The sequence below is a fragment of the Rhipicephalus sanguineus genome, chromosome 6, assembly GCF_013339695.2.
Source record: "Rhipicephalus sanguineus isolate Rsan-2018 chromosome 6, BIME_Rsan_1.4, whole genome shotgun sequence".
Lineage (NCBI taxonomy): Eukaryota > Metazoa > Arthropoda > Arachnida > Ixodida > Ixodidae > Rhipicephalus > Rhipicephalus sanguineus.
In genome coordinates this window covers 123546713-123570222 of record NC_051181.1, presented here as the reverse complement: position 1 = coordinate 123570222, position 23510 = coordinate 123546713, and the positions used below count along the sequence as shown (strand labels likewise).

General features: G+C 48.7%; 2 protein-coding genes across 2 annotated transcripts in view; both read right to left on the bottom strand.

The window, feature by feature from the left end:
• The window catches only part of LOC119396326 (solute carrier organic anion transporter family member 74D), a 28908-nt gene extending 22319 nt beyond the window's left edge, over positions 1-6589 (bottom strand). Inside the window, exon 1 of the mRNA XM_037663495.2 lies at positions 5733-6589. Coding sequence (XP_037519423.1) covers positions 5733-6447 — 715 coding nt within the window. The 5' untranslated portion in view covers positions 6448-6589. The remainder of the gene's footprint in view (positions 1-5732) is intronic.
• A 2276-nt stretch (positions 6590-8865) lies between these two features.
• On the bottom strand, positions 8866-23414 carry LOC119396325 (uncharacterized). Its single transcript, XM_037663494.2, has 5 exons — positions 23214-23414; positions 15843-16253; positions 15289-15464; positions 13973-14003; positions 8866-9137 (listed from the first exon to the last, which is right to left on the bottom strand). Exons 1-5 carry the CDS (start codon positions 23265-23267, stop codon positions 8916-8918), a joined length of 894 nt encoding a protein of 297 aa, XP_037519422.1. The 5' UTR covers positions 23268-23414; the 3' UTR covers positions 8866-8915.
• Positions 23415-23510: the final 96 nt, after the last annotated feature.

Sequence of the window (23510 nt, the reverse complement as noted above, 5' to 3'; positions counted from 1 at the left end):
GACACATCGGAAATAAAAATTCTTCGTTTCTAACTACAGTATTATTTTTGACTGAGTGCTGATGTCAAGGTTTCCGACAAAATTTGTCGAGACACTGAAGTTTTTCATACAGTACCTGGGACAAGAACGTGTATCTCTATGGCAAAATTCGACTATCTTACACATAGGTCCCGGCCTGCATAGCTCCTCCGTGTAGCCACAGTGGCATTTGCGGGGCAGCATACCGCTGTCCCATAGCAGAGCAAATAGTGCTCTAAATCCTTTGTACTTGTTCCAAACACAGTGGTAGTACTGATGGCACTCAATGCCGTCAGTAGAAATCTCTTAAAGGGGTCATGAAGCACTCCTTGGGCTTGTTGAAAAAACACATCCTGCGGAAAGCTGAAGCGGCTATGAACTGCTCTGCCAAATATTACAGTCGTGCGCGCCGCGTAAAGGCCACAAGCGGAGCGCGAAGTTTCCGTTTCCCCAGGCACCCTCTTTTCAAACAGAGGCCGGTTCTCACTCTCGTCGGTGGGCGGGGCGTCTGCACGTTGACGTCGCGGATCTGCCAGTTTACGTCGCAAGAGACATAGCATGCTTATTGGCTGATAGCCGACGTAAATCGAGAGCGGCGTTCGGATCAGATAAGCTTCTTGCCGCGAGGTGCCGCCACTTGCCGGCGCCGCACTCCTCAGTACATGGTAGCCGCACTCGCGCAAGCGAATCACAGCGGGAGAGCAATCGCGTTTCATGACGCGCGCTGACGTAACTTCTTTCCCCCGTGCCATCCCTCCCTGTCTAGCTTCCAGTGTGCTCGTCGGCACGAGAACAGAGAGAAAGCGCTGGGAGCGTGCGCCAAACCCCCGTAACTCCGCTGACTCTTCACGGATTCGAGAAATTTTTGCGGCAATCAATTCGGGAGGCAGTAAACTCCGACACTGAGGTCATTAGATCATTACTTGGAAAGTGGTTCATGACCCCTTTAAGTCGATCACGCTTTTTTTGAACACATCGCCCGAGTGTTCTGTACAGAGATTTCATGCCTAGTTTTCGGGACGCCTAACCACTCACCCATAAAAGAGTACATAGTGGCCCTAGTAACTTGTTCCATTCTTGTTTCTCTTTCAAGCACTTCCGGTCGAGTCCTTACTTCCAGTTTTCCGAATATTCAGAGATTGCATTTTAGAAAAGGAAACTGGTACGAAATCGATGGCTCTGGTCCAAGTCAAGAGTCGTATTGGATACATAGGATATCGGAGTACAAGCTTACTTAAGATAAGGACCAATTAACTGTCGCTATAATCAATGAAAATTAATTGAATGTGTTCATTGAAAGATCAGACGCTTTTCGTGTGAGCCGCTGGGATCGTTGCGGCACCTGGCGCAGTAGAACTCAACCACGCGCTTCCTTCCATGTTGCCTCTGAGATCCCCCTTCGTCCGCGCGCGAAACGCAAAGTCAACCCAAGGAATACACTGCAGGGCACACGAGCGCCGACGTGTGAGTGCGACTATCAGTCACCTATGTCAAGGATTTGAATCGCCTCTAGACTTTTTCTAAACTGACGCACCTTTTGCTCTAAATCGTTTACATATTTGTTCTAAGTTCTAACCAAACAAGCGTCCATGCCGTTGTTAATTTTGGGGACAGTTCCTAATTTCAGGTACCCATGACAAACTTTTGAAGTCGCGTATACAGCAAGTTGACAAGCGCCTACTGTAGGATATCCCTTACTACAGACGCACAAATATGAATATTTTAATGAGCGATTAATAAGTTAATTAACGCGTACTAACTACGAACGTCAGGGTCTCAGTTTTTGAAATACCTCGGCTATTAAACACTGTTGAATGTAAAAATGATTTTTGTGAGCCTCTTTTTAAGCAACGTATCGAAACCTTTCTCTGACATTCTCGGGCAACTTATGAAAAAAATCACAGCATATCCACGGAGTGAATGATGATGAGTGGGCGAAGCTGCGGAGGTTCATCGGTAAACCGTGAATCTTCCGTGAATTCTGCCCAGTACATCATCACCGACGTGAGATCGGGCGCGTTTCTACTAAAGGTTCGATGAGTTATGACGACTTGCAGCTCACTTTAATTTTACATGTACGCTGTGAATTTTCATTGTTTAGAAAACCATTGCTTTAGAAAACATCTGGCGTCTTTCGTTAAGCAGCTGGCGTTTTTTCGTTTTGCTTTACAAACATCTGGCGTTCTTTCGTTTTGCTTTTACAAAACATCTGGCGTCTTTCGTTGGTTTATTTCATCAATCAACGGCGTTTTGAACAAAATTTTTATTGTTTAATCACGCACAGGAGAAATCTCACCAGGCACTACCTTGGAGGTAAAGAATGGCTGCTTATGGGAATGAGAGACAGAAGAAGTCGGCTTTTAGCTAACGCTGCGATTTTTTATTGTTCAACAACGCACAGGAAAAATCTCCCACCGGCACCACCTTGGAGGTCAAAGCGTAAGACTGGTTACGCACTACGACTACGACTACGAGGGACGAACGGGTGCCGCCTTAAGGAGCTTCGCCCCTAAAATGTAATCACACTAACATCTTGATTTTCACCGGAGTGTACGTTGTTGGTTAGTGCATAGGCGTGCGCAGGGTTCCCCTTCAGATCAGTGGAGCGAAAGTTCGTCGCAGCGCCCCCCCTCCCAATTATGTCAATGTATGGCGCTGACATTGCGCCCCCCCCCCTCGAGTCGCAGCGCCCCCCCTCTCTATTATGTCAATATGTGTGGCTGACTTTGCGCCCCCCCCCCCCCTCTTATGTGAATCGGGTGGGGGTTGCCGCCGCCCTCCCTGCCCCTCCCCCCCGCCCCGTGCGCACGCCTATGGATTTGTGCAAAAATTTGAATGAGCATAATAATATTATGTATAGCAGTATATATTCATGAAGGGTTTCTCTAATGTTTTACTTGCATTGTAAGTCGTGTACGTGCATGCCGAAAGCACATAGGAGTAAGAGGCTCTGTAACGCTCTACGGCCTTTAGCTCTGGCTCATCTTTCAGCAAGAGAAAAAAAAAAAAAACTTCAATAATTGCTGATCGAACTTTCCCGTTTGTGGGATTGACATCCGTCACTAGATTATATAGCTTCCAGTCACACCACCCACCCTTTACTGTAAAGTGAATCCTACATGCAGAGGGGTAAACAATTCGACTGTGTTTCAGGACTGAAACAAGCGAAAAGCGTCGCCGCCAGTGGTTCACGCCTTCGTTTGGGTATATGGACATATCGCCGTGTGTCAACTTCATTCGTTTATCGTGTTTCCAATGCAATTTTTTTTTCTGCTACAGTTGAGACTCGATTTAACGAAGCGATGACCACGTTCGAATTCTTTCGCTAAATCGGGAGATTCATAAAATCAGGGAAGGAATATTCCAGTCTTCAAAATCAAAAGTTTCTACGCATAGCGACACGCAAAAGCTATGACGAAATTGTTTTTGCCACCGATCCACGCCTACGCGTTTGTCCGCGAGGTCCGCGAGGTCGGCTCGAGACTGCCCAGACTCCCTTGTCGCCCAGATATAGGAGGAACCATGTCCTGGGAGCAGGCGAGGTGGACGGTCACATGAGGCTATGACAGGCTACGGATATGCGAAGACGCTCAGAATGAATGCTGTGATTGTGCGACCAGGCCGAGCCAGAAAGGTACAAGGAGAAAATTGGTGCAATCTGTCGCATAAACCATGCAGCATCGTCCAGCATCGTCAAAATAAAGCTTGAGCCTTGAGTAGGGTGCCCTAGACGTTTTAAAATCGACAGCGTTAGAGCATACACTCGAAAAAAAGCCCGTCTCTGTGAAAATTAGTAGGAAATCACCGCTTTTTTGACCCGGTTATCTTCAGGAAAACTTCGCTAAATCGGGTTCAGTGGCCGAGTTAGCTCGTTAATTCGGGTTGATGATGACACTGAACCCTATGGGTAATTGCCGGGAAATCTCAATTTCTTCGTTAGATCGGGAACTTCGTAAAATCGGGTTTCGTTCGATCGAATTTTTAGTGTATATATTGCGATGAACGACTGAAAATTTACGTCGCCGTTCACCTCTCACGGAGAGGCGAACATTAGTATAAGCGAAACCAGAATTATTTATTTATTTATTTATTTATTTATTTATTTATTTATTTATTTATTTATTTATTTATTTATTTCGACGGTGGTGGTAAAGACAGGGGACGGCGGGAAATGCTCTAGTTCAGTTTTCACCAAATGTGGTTTTCCCAACGTGCAAGTACTAAACCAACGCACGTGAGCGTTCTGCCTTCCGTCCCTATGGAAATGCCGCTTATAGTGTGCAGCAGTAGAATGCCTCAGCCACTGAGGCCCAGCGGCCGGTGGAATACAGCAAAGTTTGCTGTAGGTGATGTGAAGGGGGCAGTATACCTCACCTATATATGTTAGCAGTAATAAAAATTTGTGAGTGAGTGAGTGAGTGAGTGAGTGAGTGAGTGAGTGAGTGAGTGAGTGAGTGAGTGGTGAGTGGTGAGTGAGTGAGTGAGGAGTGAGTGAGTGAGTGAGTGAGTGAGTGAGTGAGTGAGTGAGTGAGTGAGTGAGTGAGTGACAGGGGCGTAGCCAAGGGGGGGGGTTGGGGGGGTTCAAACCCCCCCCGAAATTTTTCAGTTTTGCTTGCGTATATATACACGCGCACATACAAACGCACGCACGAACATACATAAAGTATGGTTGAACCCCCCCCGAAAAAAATTTCTGGCTACGCCCCTGGTGAGTGAGTGAGTGAGTGAGTGAGTGAGTGAGTGAGTGAGTGAGTGAGTGAGTGAGTGAGTGAGTGAGTGAGTGAGTGAGTGAGTGAGTGAGTGAGTGAGTGAGTGAGTGAGTGAGTGAGTGAGTGAGTGAGTGAGTGAGTGAGTGAGTGAGTGAGTGAGTGAGTGAGTGAGTGAGTGAGTGAGTGAGTGAGTGAGAGCTGATGTCGCTAACCTTAATAGCCAAATCAAAGCGGTCACTCAGTGACGCTGCCCAATAATTCATGCAGCCAGCTTTTATAGCAGCTTTCCTCTCTGTTCACAAAGAGTGGAGAAAAGACGTCCAGCGAAGCCTTTGTGACACAACATAAAAACAGATACAAATTCGAGAAAGCTCATGAAAGGGTACAATTATCACCCATCCGTTTATATCCGAAGCTACACGGAAATCCATATGTACATACTTTTTTTAGAAAGACAGCTTTCTAGTTGACGAAAAGATCATCTCGATCCGGGGCTCGAAGCCGGGTTCTACAGGTTTCCGAGGCAGTCACTCTACCAACTCCTTTAACCACCAGGCTAGCAGGGGGCAGCACAAGGGCGAATTTTTCGTCAATTATAGGAAGCTTTCTTTATGAGAAATCCGCTTGGATTTCCTCATAGCTTCGTCTACAAACGGATGAATGTTTGTTTTTCCTTTCACCTACCCGTGTATGTTGCCTCGAGCGACTCAATCCCTCCCGTACATGCGCTCCAGCAGGATATTGTCCTTAGGAGCAGGGGGGGGGGGGGAAAGCTGGTGTGGCCTGAGGTAGCGGGGCAAGTGGCCCTTTTGCACCACACTACCGACGCCCATGCTTCCGTATGTATGATGCCCAGCACAACGCGCTCGAGAACACACGTAAATTGGATACGGAACCACGCCCATCATCTATACCTCAAGCTGTACCAAGCAACGGCTACCTCCAAGGGCCGTATGATTAAGCACAAATCGCTACATAACACATCCTCGTCGTTTCTTTCCTCACCGAAATACATCGGAGAATCTTTCCTCCTCACGTTGTCGTCCATGAATGTCATGCCGATCACATAAAACGTGGCCGAGCCGAAGCCGTTCAGCAGGTTGGCGATGAACATGATGAAGATGGTGACGTCACCCTCCAGGGTGATGCTGGACAGGCAGTCCTCGTCGTCTCTCGACTGCCCGCACAACGCGGTGACGCCGCCGCCTCCAGGAACGAGCCCCGAGACAGTCTCCTGGCCGGGCGCCATACGGGACAGCGCCAGCGGGAGGCCCGGCCCGAACACAAAGTGCGGCAGCACGCAGAGGCCGCAGCTCAGCACCACCGTGAGCATGCCGAACACGAGCCACAGCGGCTGGTTGTAGTTCTCGCCGCCGCTGTAGTAGCCGGCTATGACGGCCAGCACGGGGCTGATGTTCTCGGCCGTGAGTACCAGGCCCATCGCCTTGGACGGGATCGCGAAGCGCCGCTCCACCGTCGACTGGACGCCGATGAAGTAAGTCCTGTAAGCTCCCTGCAGGATTCCCAGGATGCAGAAGAGAAGCAGGAAGCATCTCGGAGTGACCAGACGTCGGAACAGGGGCACGCGGAACTTGCCGATGGCGCATTCAATGTTCCCATCGCCGTCGTTCGCGACTGTGTTATCCTCCTTGTCGACGAGCAGCGCTTCGGCTACGGGCGCCCGAGCGCCCGGCGCCCTGTTGTTCGTCTCCTGCTGCATCTAGGTCTTTATAATAGCCGGACGACACCTTCGGAGCGTTGACTGCGGTCGCGGCGCGACGGCTGCATAGACGGCGCGAGTGGCATGTCGACCGAGAGATCCAGATCTGGCCGCGGCGTCGCCCCGCGAAGAAACACTCAGGACAAACAACACGCAACTGTCCACGACGCTTGATAGCGATCGCTTGTCGACGTCATGCGGATGTATACACTTGCTGAGGGCGCCGTTCAATCGCGAGACAGCGGCTTTGCGACCGCCGGAGGAGGGTAGAGTGTAGGGGAGGGGTGCTAGCCCCCTTATCTAAAGAGCTGGCACTGCGCGCAGCGCGTGCATAGTTGCTTGCGTTATCGGGATGACCTTTGCCGCCCGCGATCAGGTGCCGCACGAGACTATCGCCTTAGTGAGTGGGAGGCTCACGTGAGCTCTGAGTATAAGTACAGTTGTAGTAAACAGGTTACGAATGCGAGAGTGCTGACGGGGTCACTATAGCGTTGAACGGCAAATGGGGTTCGGTGATAAGAAGGTTTCGTTCTCGGTGTTGTGAGATCGTCTCTGGCCGTGAACAATAAAACGCGCTTCCGTCAGCGTGCTGGTCGTCTACTACGTATAGACCTTGGAGTCCCGTCGAGCGCTGGATATGATAATGAAGATAATCAAGACGGAGATTGCTGAAAACAAAAACTGTAAACACACCTGATCATCTGAACTTAATGGCAGATCAAACCTGTAGTGCAGTTGGATCAGGCTGCAAAGACTAACGCGGTTTTATTCAAGGTAAGTTAGAAAGACGCACTTTCGGTTTCAGTTGCTCTTGCGCAATGAAACCCAATTTAGTTAACTAGTTAGATAGATCAAAGGGGCCCTGCAACGCTTTTTCAACGTAGTCAGAAAACGCTGCCGATCGGTAGTCGAGGCTCCTGAGAACACGCGAGCCAAACATTATGGCGCAGCACGCGGCCTGGAATTTACAATTAATTCGCAAAGTCAGCTAGAAATCATTCCCTCTTCTCTCGACAAATGATGTCATAAACCCAAATAACGGCGCCATATACCCAGATTCACGGCCATTGGCTGATCTGAGCATCGCGAGCTGCAGAATTACCGCGGCCGCCGCGGGAGGCAGCCACGTGCCCGCGCCTTCGGTCATTGCCGGCGGCAAGTTGTCTTTTCACGCACTTTACTTTCTTCACATCTACATCACAGCTTCTACGATACACTTGAAACAGTGCAATCAACGTCCCGTATATCTACCTTGACTTCATTACCTGCTGGTTTTCATTAAGGCTGTGGCAACCATAAAAGGGAGAAGTTCAGCGAAAGATGGGAGCTTGAGTAGATGAAAAATCATCGTGCACGGGGCGTCGCTGGCCCGTCGTTTCGACGAGTCCGCTTGGCTTCACGAGGACAAGTAGACTCGTCGAAACGTTGGCGACGCCCTATGTTTAAAGATTTTTCGTCTGTTGACATGAAAGTAAAAGAACTGTAGCAATCGTCATTCTGATCTTAAGTGAATATCTTAAATTCCCTTAATCTTTTAATATCCCCTTTATACACTTGAAATACCGAGCCGCGACCTGTAAGCTTGGTCTGTATAGCTGTGGTCTATATTTCTGGTACAGTGATGTACAAATGTAAATAGAAAGTTCGTCTTTCACATATTATAATATTCTGTTCTGTCACAATTCTATTAAATCACAAGCCCGTTTAGTGTATGTATGTATGTATGTATGTATGTATGTATGTATGTATGTATGTATGTATGTATGTATGTATGTATGTATGTATGTATGTATGTATAATAATATCTGGGGTTTAACGTCCCAAAACCACCATATGATTATGAGAGACGCCGTAGTTGAGGGCTCCAGAAATTTCGACCACCTGGGGTTCTTTAACGTGCACCTAAATCTAAGTACACGGGCCTCAAACATTTTCGCCTCCATCGAAAATGCAGCCGCCGCGGCCGGGATTCAATCCCGCGACCTTCGGGTCAGCAGTCGAGCGCCATAACCACTAGACCACCGTGGCGGGGCTGTATGTATGTATGTATGTATGTATGTATGTATGTATGTATGTATGTATGTATGTATGTATGTATGTATGTATGTATGTATGTATGTATGTATGTATGTACGTACGTACGTACGTACGTACGTACGTATGTATGTATGTATGTATGTATGTATGTATGTATGTACGTACGTACGTACGTACGTACGTATGTATGTATGTATGTATGTATGTATGTATGTATGTATGTATGTATGTATGTATGTATGTATGTATGTATGTATGTGCTTTTTCTACGTTACGTCCTTGCTCGCGTAGTGCGTAACGCCTGTCCAGATGGAAGTTCTAGCTGCTATGGCAATACGCTGCCCCAGTCGTTCCTGCTCTTCAAAAACCGGTCGTGCCCAAGTAAATCGTCGAGTCTTCTTTATTATTCTGGTGTTTCGACAGGCCGGGCATCAGAGTGTGCCCGTGCCGCCATGCACGAAGTATGTGGCGCCCGGTTTGGGAAAACGCTTGGCGGCCACGGCGTCCTTGAGTGGCTGGTGGTCGTGTCGCACCCAGACGTGGAAGGACACCAGGAACCAACCGTTCTCCACGTCGGGCGTCACCATCAGGGCGCTGTTGGGGCACGCGTCTTGGTTGCTGAGGGCGTCCTGCAGGATCTTCACGTACACCATCTACGAACCAGGAGAAACCGCAGCCGTGCTGAAGTCGTATATAGCGTCCACAGACTCGTGAATTGGACGTGTGAGGCGCGACTCTCCAAATTGGACTTGGGAAACCATAACGTCGTTGCTTTGCGCCAAATCAAAGTGAACAAGGACACAGAAAGATGAAACGTGCACAAACGTGTTTGCGCTTATGCACGTTTCATCCTTTTGTGCACTTAATTGTTCCCTTTGATTTAGCGCAAAGGAACGACGTCATGCATCACTGACAATAACTAGCTCAAACCAATACCCTAATAAGTTGGGAGGCCCATTGGCGACCCTTGACCAGGCCCGGCGAACAGCGGTTGCCAGTGGGGCTCTGGACGAGGGGCTCCACCCGCAGTAACCAGGGAGCCTTATATGCTTATTAAATTTGCTTGTCTCTCTCTCTCTCTCCACATTCAAAGCGGGATGTACTGAGTTCGATTCCCAGTGCATTGTGTGCACTCCGGCCGGTTTTCTTATAATGGGGAATGAGATACCCGACCTGGCGCTCTGTGGTGCGGGCACATCATCTCCAGAGAATGGCATCTTCCTTCCACTCTCCCTTCTATCTTTCACCTTCCTCCTCCACCCCCCTCCCACGACGCTGCGCCAGGAATTGAAGCTAGCGTCTTTCCAAACATCTAGCCCTTCTCCACATCGAAAGAGGCCGTTTTAGCTAACACACGAAGATAGCAAAAGTTTGTTGCATGCCAAAAACTAATAATGATAATTGAAAAGAAAAAATTGCATAGAGAATGCCTGCTGGAAAATTGTCAGATGGTCCATAAGCATTACTTGGAATTCCGTTATTTAACCAACGTATGAAAACACTATCCAACATTAGCCAACACTGGCCTCTATGATACTGCTACTTGTTGAGGCAGGTGTAAACACCCCTCGACACCTCACCCCCTTTGCTAGGCCTATGACATTAGCCTCAAAACTTAAAGGCGTTTTGTTAACGCTCTAAATTTTATCCCTGCGATGATTCATGGATGTAAATTGTGCACCTTGCGGAAACAAGAGAAGTCTTGATAAGAGCCCTTGCGCGGGCGTAGAGCCTTGGTGATTCCAAGGACTGCAAAACGACGCTGTCTTTCGGTCATTGGTGAGATTACACCCGTGTGTCCTTTGAAAGTAAATGTCAGGAGGTTAAATGTGTCTTATTTTTTGGTCATGTCGCGCGGGCTACTAATTCAGTGGAGCGTAAATTAATGTTAGTCAAAGCAAGACTCGTGGCTCGACATACACACACGAAGTCAACACAAAGGCGTATGTTATGGGGGAAGGGAAAAGTAACGTTACCCTCCCCCTCTACCCTATGTAAGGTATGCCATATTTATGATATTTTCCTTCTTTTTTTGTGTGTGGACCTTGGGTACACTTCGTACTGGAGTGAACGATCTCTAAGTGCACCTCCAAAGTTTGACGACAATGACGGAAATATTTTATGTGCCTCCTTCAATGCACAGTTAACACGGCTTCCAACTTCCTCCTAGACCTCAACCAACTCCACCACCATCTTCAGTTCTACCTCGTGGCAAATAGGAGACCTGCGCCTCTCAGTCAACCGATAACAGCAAGAACGCGCGCACAATATCACGCAGTAAGAAAGGAGGGGGAAATATTTGCCAGCATATATATACTCGCATGTACTACACCCGACACGACACCCGGAACACTTACTATAAGACATGTTGAATAAACTTCCATCCCTGTGCGAAGCCTTTCGTTTATTAATGTAACAAGGCCTTCATGCGAAGACAACCGTCAGTACACTGGCACACTTTCGCGTGCGGTCCTTTCATTCCGCGTAATATTTCGTTCCGCACGAATGTCAAACCGAATTCAAGCGAACCCCTTCAAACCCTTGCAAGCTCACAAAGCCATCGTAAGTAACGCTTCGCGTTGAAGTGTCACTGTCCCCCTTATGTCATTTGTGTGTACATGTGGTAATTTTACGTGTCATAATGATCCCTCGATTGCTGGAGTACTGGTGGCGACGAACGCAGTCGGTCTAGGGACTCCACCCGTTACGTTGGTTACGTCTGAAGAGTCTGGGGGAAAGAGACGTCAGTTGACTGGAGTCAAGCGAGCGAGGTGGACGTGTTTTAATGCGTTTAGTATTTTCCTTAACAGCCCTGACAGTCCTTAACAGCCCACTTGAGCTTAGCAGTCTAAAGGAGATTGCTGCGTTTCAAACTTAATACGCGAATGACGTATTGTCATTTTGCAAGTTGTAACCGATACGAGGTGGATCATAGCAGTGGTGTCGGGGCATCGAAAAGCGTTGTTTCCCGCCATGCTTATGTTTTATGCTCCGCGTGGTAACACCAAGTGGACAACTTTACTGTGCTGCGCTACCAGACAAAGGCGTTTGAACTGTGGCGTTTTCATTCGGGATCGAAGCGATAAGGCGATAAGCCGACGTTACGTGTACGTAAGTAGTACATGGGTCGTGACGTCGACATCTTTTGACGGGTGAGTGTTACTTCAAGCTTTGAACTCTAATCATACTCTCCAATCCTTGGCTCTGCAAGTCATGTTTCGTTATTTGCACATGGAGTTGTTTCAAAATTCTTGCGTCCTTTGTTACGCTATGACGCTGAAACGAGTTTTACGATTTCTACAAGCCGTGGTTGGAGAGGCTTGTCGATTATGTTAGGCCTAAGGGTTCTTTACGCTTGCTGTACGCATATTGTACTGCGTTTGCGCGTTACGTTGGGGTGTTTTTCCTGAACTGTAGTGTGTTCCGCGTAATCTCTCTTGATGTAGTACGCATGTACGCGTACTGTAGACGTCGCGTTTCTGCGTTACGTTGGGCGTTTTTCGTGCAGTATACGGTGTGTTACGCGTGTATCGAAATGCGAAGTTGTGTAGCTCCGCTCGTTTTTATTTCTTTTTTTTTTCGAAGATGCTCCCATTTGCCGTAGCTTGATCGAGAAATCTGACCGGTAAAATGACAGAAAAAAAAGAAAAAGAAAGGAACGCGCACCATCCAAACGATGTGCCGCCGTTTCTTCCCGTGTGTATGTCTCTTCCGCCTGTTTTTCCCATAGAGTCATTACAGACTAACTCTATGGTTTTTCCCGCCTATACTTCCCGGCATGTTTCCGCGCCAATTTTGTTTCGGGCTTTTTATTATTATTATTATTATTATTATTATTATTATTATTATTATTATTATTATTATTATTATTATTATTATTATTATATTATTATTATATTATTATTATTATTATTACAGCACGAATTATAAGACCACGCTAGAGTTTTGCTGCGCACTCATCGCTTTCCTGTGTGCCTCCTTGATGCCCATGTCTGGAACGGCTGTGCACATGTCGCGTAGCCCATACTGACGAAGTGCCGTATCTATTCAAATGCACTGAGTAAGTTTATCTTGGTGGACGTCGCTTTTTCTCTATTTTTATTTAAATCCTGTAGCTTGTCCGCTTCGTTTGCAAATGTATGAAATATTGGGTTTACACCATTTGCTGCAGCTAATGATGCTAATCTGTGAGACAGCTTATCCTGGAGGACAGCATTGGTGTTCTTTTTTATTTATTTCTTTCTTTCTTTACAGTTTCAGTTATCTACCAGACCATGGTAGAGTGCATAAGCAGGACTGGAATTAGGAGTGGGGGGGGGGGGTACCCCTTGTGTGTGTACGTGCGTGTGTGTGTGCCGACGCGTTAGTTAAAGGGGGAGGGGGCAATGTATACACTTAACAGTTTTAGCATGTTCGATATTCCAACGTACACAAAACTATTTGCGCAATACCGGGGTTACCGGATGCCGATAGAGATACCTGGTGGCACTTCGCATCTTATTTGCGTTCTTGCAGTAAAAAGAAGGGTTTTTAAAAAGAAAAGCGTCTATACGATTACGCCGTTAACATTTACGCTAGCAGGGACTGCTATAAATAGCATTTGTGTTTAGTTGAGTTCTGTGCCACCGTGTGACGTCACCACTCCGGCTGCTCGTGTGTTACGGCTCCGGTAAGCTGGTAATCATCAAACGCTGGTTAAACTAAAACGTTCAAGGACCCCTAGACCATTGCGGGTTCAAAGACGAGACAGTGGTTTCTCTACACGCTACCCTTCCTACAAACGCTATTCCTCCTCGCTGCTTATTTCTCATAAAAACACGTGGACAATGCCAGCACTCCGCACTAAGCGTTGAGCCTGGGATTTCGCGCATTTCGGCTACGCTCTGTTATCTCTGCTTGCTCAGTCGAAAATGCCCAAAATGAAGTGAAATCAGTTGATCGCGCACGACAGTAAAGCGATACAAAGCAGAATGGGCGTGCGACTGCAGTGGCAAATCAGGGTCGGAGACAATTCACAACTGATATCTCTCGCATATGGACCAATCGAGAGCTTATTTCCTCGTGACGTCACGCGAACAGACTGCTGACGTCACGAATTGTGCCGATAAGACAGGAAACGCCATGAGAGAATAACGCGCTCGTTCTTTTGTATTTTCAGAGGTTGCTTAGGGGTCCTTTAACAACATGACAACTCGAAACCTAGTTCGGCTGATCGACTGGACGTTAGTAGTTTGACACCACGTCCTTTCCATCCTTCATTTCCACAAAATTAGCTTCCGAAGATACCGTATCGCTACCCGCAGCAATGCGTGCGCACTTTGCAGCAGACCAATGCCATATGCATGGAGCCATTATGAAGCTAGTGTCACTTGCCCAACAATATCTATAATCAAGAAATATCATCGACGTGCATACACCACACACACTGAAGCATCATCGTTTGCTATCGCGCTTTGTATAATTAACACATTAAAAAAAATCAACTAACCTTCCTCTCATGTGCGGTGAATCGCTTCTTCCTGCGAAAAAAAGAAACAACAATGACAAATCGATGAAATACATGTAACGCACGGAGAGAACAAGATTGCGAGTCAATAGCAGGCCACATAAACGACGTCTTGCACTCTAAGTGACAGTGAGGTACAAAGTGCAGATATGGGCATACATCTCGAGTATTTATGTGCCCAATGGACATCTATGCTCGCAGTGACGTAATCTAAGTATCATTTATCAACTTTCTTATGTGCTTCCCTGTTGCTACGCCGTCTCGAACTTCCGATGTCAATTCCTCACGGTGGTCCAACAGGGGCTTAACCAGATTTTTCTTTTTTCTGGCCGGGAAGGGGGGTCTAACTATTAAGCCACCCCCAGCTAACTACGCCACTGTCGACCAATAAATAAATAAGGAGATCTCGTGACCAGAAGTTTATCCTGCAATACCATATCTATTTCGTTTGCAGCACCCATCCACGCTAACAAGTGGTTGTGGGTTATGTAATAGTAGAACTTAAAATCTTTCTTCGGTTTGGACGATAAGCTAAGTGCGCTTGATGTTTGTTACCGCGAGTGTACAGTTTTCTAACACAGATAATTCCGCACGGCAGCGGCGGTCGCATTTCGACGGAGGCGAAATGCTCGAGGCCCGTATACACTGCGCGATGTCAGTGCGTGTTAACGAACGCTCGGTCGAAATTTCCGGAGCCCTCCACTACGGCGACCCTCAATCATATCGTGCTTTTGACACATAAAGCTCCATATATTATTACTAATACAGAAAATTTCGCATTGCGTTACTGTATACGGTTTCGCATAATTATGAAAATTGCACTCGTTGTATCTTCGCTCCGTGCGTCCTCCTTAACTTTTTGTAGACTGTAACTTTAGTGCAGTTTCACATTTACTACACACGTTAGCTTGTTACTTTTCCCGGCGTCTCCATTATTTTGGCGAAAGATAAAACTGTTGATTGATTGATTGATTGATTGATTGATTGATTGATTGATTGATTGATTGATTGATTGATTGATTGATTGATTGATTGATTGATTGATTGATTGATTGATTAGTGAGTGAATGTTTGAACAGGCCCGTTGCCCGGGGGTGGGGCAGGGCCCCCCCCCCGCAATTTTGATGACACATGGTGTTTTATCGAAAATAAATCATGAATAGAGGCGTTTTTTCTCAAGTAGTGAAGGCTTTCAGCAAGTGCCCCCCCTCCCCCCCCCCCCGAAAAAAATTCCTGGCTACGGGCCTGTATTTGAATCACTGCACGTCTATGCACAAGCTACAGCCGCACACACGCACCTGTGCGCCGGTGGAGGCGCTGCAGGAACCACTTCGGGCATCGTCTTTCGCTCCGACGTCGACTTCTTAGTGGCCGAGCCAAACGAGTGGCCGGAGTCGGGCGACTGCTGGTGGTAGCGCATCATCACCTCGCTGAAGCTCATCTCTGGAGAGGTGTCCTTCGGCTCAGGCGGCACCTGCATTGCAGAGGCAGCAGTGTGCGACACGCCGCAGCATGTTCTTTTTCTGCTCACCGCGACAGCAGCACATGGTATCAAGATCGACGCTACGGCTGCGTGTTCTTAACATCCGCTCTTTGATATCACCAACAAGTTTCAGCCGGCTTCTGACCGACCGACCAACCAAGCGAACGATTGCATACGCTATAGAGAGTACAGCTAGACCTTTCGGGCGAGAAGTACGTCTTTATCTATAGGGAAAGAATATCGGGGAGGAAGTTTCGGGGGACAAGTCATCCCCTACCGGCGAATTCAGGAGCCCTTGTCTATCGGCGGAAGGGCTCCTGAATTTATTTTTCTCTAACACTACAGTGTACTGTCGGCATGCGCACGCACCGAGTACTTCCTCGGCGTTCCCCGAAAGATCCTCTTGAAGAACCCGCTAGACACGCTTCTCGTGGGTCCGCTGTCACGCGTCGCATACAGTCGCTGACTGCCTTGGCGCGAACTGCCATCGCGGGGCGTCCTGTTGCGCGCTGCCGAGCTGCTGGGACCCTGCGTCCGGCTGTTGGGCGAACGGCGCATTAGAGTGCCCGGAGGGCTGTCCAGCGGGTAGCTGCCACTCCAGGCGTCCATCCGACTGTCGGGCAGCAGCGGGAACATGATCTCGGTCTCGGGAAACGCGTCCCTGGCGGTGGGTGCCCGACGCTGAAGGAAGTTGCCCAGCGGTCGTTGACGCAACACGGATCGCGGCGGCACGCGGCCGCCTCCGCCGTGGTACGAGCAGCCGGGGCTCTGGGAATCCTCCTGCGGAAGTTCGTTGAAACCTGTTACCGACCGATAACCAGTCGTTGGCAGAGAACTCAAAGGGTACTTGAGTTTTCAAATAGTCGCATTCGTGGTAAGCGTGGCTTGGTATAGCTCTTTGCTCGCGTTCACAGAGTTGTCGAGATTAGTGCCACGTGTTTTGAAACACGCGACGCTCGGGTTCATCGACAGAATACCGGCGTACCCCTCCTCTGCTGTTCCTCTCATACCCACCTAAACCAAGTGCCAGTTAGACCTTATCAAAGAAACTCACAGGGTTCCTTATGCATTCGCCTAAGATATGACTCGAAGGCGTAAGCAATCTTTCTGAACCTAGCACCGTTATTGGTTTTGCACTGCCTCGGTTTTGTATTTCAAGCTTTCTGCATCACACGTGCCTCCAGGTTCGGCACACCTGTGACGAAGCGACTACGTCATGTTATGTAACGTCATGATGACGTCACAGATTTCGTCATTTTTGACGTCGTGCTGATGTCATAGGGTCACGTCATCACGTGATGGTTTCTTTTTTCGCATCATTCGTCATTCGTGCTGACGGCGACGCCGACTGTAACTTTTTGTGTTTCATGAGGCATCTAAGGCTTAATCTTTCGCCTTAATAACTTGCCTGTTTGGTGTCTTTCATGGCTGGTTTGCTAATGTTGAAGTCTAAGCCCAGTGAGTATACGGCACATTTTAATTGCAAATCCATAAGGCAGCACAAAAGTGTACGCGTACGACGTGTTTGCGCCTCTTCTTTTGCTTTGTGGGCAACATTGCGCCTATCTAACGCCAAATATACATAATTCATATCAGGCTATATCTACCGTAAACATAAATAAACCAACTAATTACTGCTACACTTTCGCTCTATATGCGCACAGATGAACCTCGCTATAAAGAACACTGATATTGCGAATTATCGGCTGTAGCGAACCAACCACGAACATTGGTTGGTCCCGCCTTATTTCAGTGACATTTATTCTTTTTAAAACGAAACTGAAAACACGAGAACCACCGCGATATCGGCTGTATCGAAGGAATGTTTGGTTCGCGCGTGGCTCAGAACTCAAAACGTAGCATAGAAATCAAAATAAATATTGCAAGACAATTCACAACCACGCTTTTTTATCGGAAATTTTGGTCATCCAGAGCAAAAAATAAAATAAAAACCATTTGACTGGTTGCGCCACCGTATGAAGTTTGGCATGCCAAGGAGACAGGTTAGGAATATCTCGGTTATAGCAAGTTTGAAGCCTAGAATAATGCGTTTTCGTATCTACGATTTTCCGCGAGCCAGAGTGTTGATTTGTTAGAGCCGATTTTCACCTTTACTGTTACAACGAACATCGGATATAACGTACTAATTTATGGTACCGGTGCAACTTCGTTATAACGAAGTAGTATATACGCTTCACGCTGGCACCTTTGTGTACAGCTTGGTTATGCACGTATCGATGCCTCTTCCGATACCAATGCCTTTTCGCGCCTCGTCATTGGTCAGAGCGACGGTCGGGCGAAGTTACCTTTCGTATTAGCCGGACGCGTGAGCGGAGGAAGTCTGTAGCAAAGAAATGAACACAAGTCATACGACTAAGAAATCGCGGCTCTGTTCTGCCAAATAGACCGCAACGTTAGATTTTGCTATGGATTCCTGTGTGGACAGAACAAGAAGCAGTCACTACGAGTCCTACGAGTCACTATGAGTCACTATGAAGCATAGTTTTACATTGAAAGCTTTAAAAAGTATGCCTCTGCTCGTAAAACTATGTTTTGAGGGCGAAATTTCGCGTTTATTACAGACATTGGCGTAAATCTTGGGGGGGGGGGGGTCAGGGCCGTCCTGACCCCCCTTGTGTTCAGGCTGGGGGCACCCCGGTGGACACCTCAACCGTGCCGTAAGGAACGCCTGTGCGCCTGTAAATCGGCCCTTTCAAACTATCCTACAATGCCTACTGCAAGCACAGTTGCGAAGTGCCCACTACGACATAATTCTACGCTTTGCGAATTGGCGTATAGTACCCACTGTACGTGTCTGTATAAGGCAACACGCGCACGTGCACACGCTGTTGATGCTGTTGCTGATAACGATGAGTAAGTACGCCTGTATGCGCTGGGCCTTTAAACCAACCACTCGTTGCCCTATTCACATGATTTGATCCCTGGTTCGATTCTTCGCCTCTGCTACGCAGTTTTACATGCGTTAAGGACACCACTCCCCACTACGTGACATTCATGCAGTTTTTTTTTTTTTTTCAAAACAATTTCGAGCACGGGCTTGGCCCTGCGGTAGAACACCTGCTTGCCGCGCAGAAGTCCTATGTTCGATTTCGACTCAAAGAGAAGAATTTTATTCTTTCTTTATTTGCATCCATCTCGAATTTTCGCTCACGGACAACGCTGATTTTTCGCTGATAATCGCTGACGCCTGTTCGGAGACGCCCAGTAAAGACACGAGCACGGCTCGTAGCCACAACAAGAATGCCCCCGTTTATTCGATCCGTCCCCGTCCTATGCATCTCATGACAGGGGTCGCTCCCATGCCCACAGCGCCATCCATTAGCAACTATACAAAGCACTCAGCGTCCACTACATCTTCCCTCCCGGGACAGTTACAGGTTCAACCTGCGCGGCGGTTTCACGGTACGGCCACAACGCGTACGCTTAGGTTCACCACACTGCGGCACACTTGCTTGCACAGGTAAAGTTGCACATCAGGCGAGGGAGGCATCTCTCCAGGCGGCACAGGCACAGGGGATGCGCATGAAGCACTTGGTGAGGATGCTTCCGGCGATGACCTCAAGGCTGGTGCTCTCGGTGGACTTGAAGCCAAGGTTCCATGCGTTGGTGATGAAGCCATAGTTGTTTGTCCTTGGGCATCTTGGTCAGCCACGAACGGCACCAGATGGCAACGGTTCCTCTGGACAACACCACTGGGAGTCTCAACCACATACGACCTTGGTCGCTGAGCTGGGCTGAGAACACGACCGCTGCAACCTATATCTTTTATCCACACTTCCTCCCCTATATTGAGAGGAATCAGAGGAGCGGCACCGTGACGGCGATTGTAGTCCTGCGCCTGTTGCAACTTCGGAGCAGTATTCTGTGCTTGAAATTCCTCGTGATTAGGTAAGGCCGGAAGAAGTCGTTCCGGCAGAACCGGAAGACGAGTTTGCAGTCTCCTCCCCATAAGTAACTGAGCTGGAGAGACGCCCGAAACTCCAGGTGTGTCTCGGTATGCGAGCAGGGCGAGGTACGGATCCGAGCTTTTCTTCAGCATATCCTTCACAGTGCGCACCATGCGCTCTGCCTCCCCATTACTCTGAGGGTATCGAGGGCTGCTGGTCTCGTGGCAGAATCCATACGCTCGTGCAAAGTTGGCGAACTCCTGGGACGCGAACTGAGGTCCGTTGTCTGTCCGCACAGCGTCTGGTATCCCAAAGCGAGCAAAACTACTCTTGATGGCAGCAATGACCGCTTTTGCTGACGAAGTTCCCAATGTGACTACTTCGGGAAATCTGGAGTAGTAGTCGACAATCAGGACGTAGTCACGTCCTTCCAAGTGGAACAAGTCGATTCCCAGGCGTTGCCATGGTCTTTCCGGTGTTGGCGTTGGTATCAGTGGCTCAGAACGCACGGCTCGAGTCTCAGCACACTTAGCACATTGAGTCACAAGGTCTTCGATATGCTGATTGCAATAAGGCCACCAAACGCACTCTCGGGCGCGCTCTTGACAGCGGCGGACACCTTGATGACCTTCGTGCAGCAGTGAGAGGATGTCCTTGCGTTGAGGCGACGGGATGACAATGCGGCGATCCAGTAAGAGTAACCCATCGTATACACTCAGTCTTTCTCGCTCCTTCCAGTATGGTGCTAAATGGGTCGGAACTCTCTTCTTGGACGGCCAGCCTCTCTCACAATAAGTGATAATCGAAGAGCATTCACTATCTTGAGCTTGAAGACGACGGATCTCGTCAAGCTGGCCTGCCAGTTGTGGAGGTAGATCCTTAAGAACTTCCCCTATATAGATTTCCAAGCTGCTGACCACTTTGGAAGTTGGCAAGTCGCAAGGCGCTCGTGATAGTGTGTCGGCTGTAGCTAGCAGTTTTCCAGGAACATACTTGACAGAGAACTGATAGCGCATCAGTTTAATCCGCATACGTTGAATTCGAGGTGGCAAGACGTCCAGATCTTTACTTGAAAGGAGGGCTACAAGCGGAAGATGATCGGATTCGACCTCAAAGCTTAGTCCGCGTAGGTATTGGTCGAACCGGGTGACAGCCCATGTGACAGCCAAAGATTCTTTTTCCGTTTGACTGTAGCGTCCCTCTGTAGCAGTAAGAGATCTGGAAGCATAGGCGACAGCACGTCGAATTCCCGAAGGTTGATCCTGGAGTAAGACGGCTCCGAGGCCATGAGAGCTTGCGTCAGCCGATACTACAGTTGGGTAATGGGGATTGTACATAGCCATACATACGTCAGAGCTGAGCAAAGACTTGATGTTCTTGAACGCTTGCTCTTGGTTGTAACCCCAACTCCATGCGTTGTTCTTGTTGAGGAGAGCACGAATAGGTGCAGAGATCTCAGACAGGTTTGGAATGAATCTAGCCACATGGTTTACCATTCCAAGTAATCGACGAACACCACTGACATCCATTGGTGGTGGAAGATCCATGATAGCCTTCACTTTGTCCGGGTCTGGACTAATTCCCTGCGGGCTGACGACAACTCCTAAGAACTTGACAGAAGAGACTCTGAATTGACACTTCTTTTCGTTAAGAGTGACGCCCGCTTGAGTCAAACGCGCCAAGACGTCAGCTAGACGCTCGTCGTGCTCTTGACGGTTCCTACCGAAGACGAGTATGTCGTCTATCATGTTGACGACTCCAGTGATGCCTTCGAGCAATCTTGACATGAAGCGTTGGAAATACTCGGGCGCTGTCGCAATGCCAAAGGGAAGACGCTTGTAGCAATAGCGGCCAAAAGGTGTGATGAATGTTGTCAGTTCTTCGCTCTCACGAGTGAGCTTGATCTGGTGGAAGCTGGATCTTGCATCGAGCTTAGAAAAAATTCGTGCCCCACCCAGCTGGCCTAAGATGTCTTCCACTGTTGGCAGAATGTAGCGTTCCCGCTGGATAACCTTGTTAAGCTTCGTCAAGTCGACACACAGCCTGTACCCGCCCGATGGCTTCGGCACAACGACGAGGCCTGAACACCATGCGGTAGGCGTGTCAACCTTGCGAATGACTCCTTGGGTTTCCATCTCATCCAATTCCTTCTTCACCTGCTCGAGTAGCGGTAGAGGTATTCGTCGAGGAACACTCAATGAAAAGGGGCGAGCGTCTTGAGCAACGCGAATATGGTATTCTTCTTGCACTTCCCCGAGGCCACGAAAAATTCTAGCTTGGGATGACGGAATACCTTCCACAGAGTCCAAAAACTGAACGATGCCCAAGTCTTCAATTGCCGGTAATCCCAGAAGGTGTGTCGTCTGGTTCTTGATGACATACAGTCTTTGCACAGAGACCCTGTTATGCCACTGCAAAGTAGCAGTGAAAGTTCCCAGAACGCACAATCTTTGATTTCCAGGACCAGACACTTCGGCGTTCACTTTATCCAAAACGGCCGGTAATCCTGGGAAAGAAGGCGATACCACCGTTACTTCTGCTCCCGAGTCTATCTTGAAGTGAGCGAGGTGACCATTCACATGAATGTCGGCATATCGTGCCCGACGCGTACTGAGCGCGTGAAGTTCAACTGAACCTAACAGCTCCTTCCGATGCTTGGCCCGGCAAACAGCAATAAAGTGACCTTGTTTCTTGCAGAAATTGCAAGTGGCCTTGCGAGCTGGGCATTCTTTTCGAGAGTGTTGACCACGGCCGCAGTAATCGCAAGTAGACCGAGTTGGCTGCACAGACTTGCTGCGACGCGGTGACGCGTTCTTCGCGCGTTGCGCAGCGTCCACGTTTAAGCTGTCGAAAGCCCCGCTCTCGCCGAGACCTGCGCGGGATTGACGCTCTTTTTCGGCTGCTTCATGAATACGCGCTTGGCACAACGCTTCCTCTGCCGAAAGTTTAGTACATCGACACAATTGATCCGACAGCGTCTCGTTCCGCAATCCAACGACAAACTTGTCTCGCACAAGTCGGTCTTCGACCCCGGCGTTGTTGTACCCACAACGTTTGACAAGATTCCGAAGTGCCGTAAAAAATTCGTCCACCGGCTCGCCTTGTTGTTGTACTCTGCGGTGAAATCGACGGCTCTCGTAAATCTCATTGACAGGGTGAACAAAATGCGAGGTGAGCTTAGCCTTGACTTCCGCAAACGGGAGATTTTCTGGAGCAGACAATCCTAGCGACGACAAGACGCTACGTGCTTGAGAACCCATGCAGTATAAGAGTGTTCGCACTTGCACCTCGTCGGTAGCTGTGTTGAGCCCTGCAGCAAAGGCGTAATCTTCGTACCTTGTTATCCATGTTGTCCATTCCCCCGGGCTTGTGAAGTTGAACGGCGACGGAGGCTGAAGTCCCGGCGTACCGACGCGCACAACGTTGAGCTTGGAAGTGTCTGCACCGGTTGTCGGGTCTGTCGAGTCCATAACTGCGCATTAGTCGCCCACTTCTGACACCATGTTCGGAGACGCCCAGTAAAGACACGAGCACGGCTCGTAGCCACAACAAGAATGCCCCCGTTTATTCGATCCGTCCCCGTCCTATGCATCTCATGACAGGGGTCGCTCCCATGCCCACAGCGCCATCCATTAGCAACTATACAAAGCACTCAGCGTCCACTACAACGCCGACACCAATATTTCTGCGAAACGAGCTCTTTAACGCTATCGCGTTAAAATGGAGTTAGTCTCAACCACTAATGATCGTATTGCGCTTGCTCGAGACGTTGCTCGGTACATACATGTGTTGCACGCAAGAAAGCGCAAGTCGTGCAGCCGAGAGCACTCACGTTCATGCCCGATGGCAGCAGCTTGGCCTGAGAGTCGGCGGCCGAGCACAACATAAATGTCCCTTGGCTCGGCGGCCGTCACAAGAACACCGCACTTCGGCCTTGCACCGTTGCTCGCGTGCAAAGCCGAGAGAAGCCGCCGCTGCAGCGGCGCGCAGTCGCGCCCCGCGCGCAGCGACGAAGTTGAAGTTGAATTTTTTTTTTTTTAATTTTGAGAGTTTGCCCAACGGCATACATAGTTAAATACACAGATAGAGGCCGGCTTCCGCTATAAACATCAACTTCGACCATAGAGCA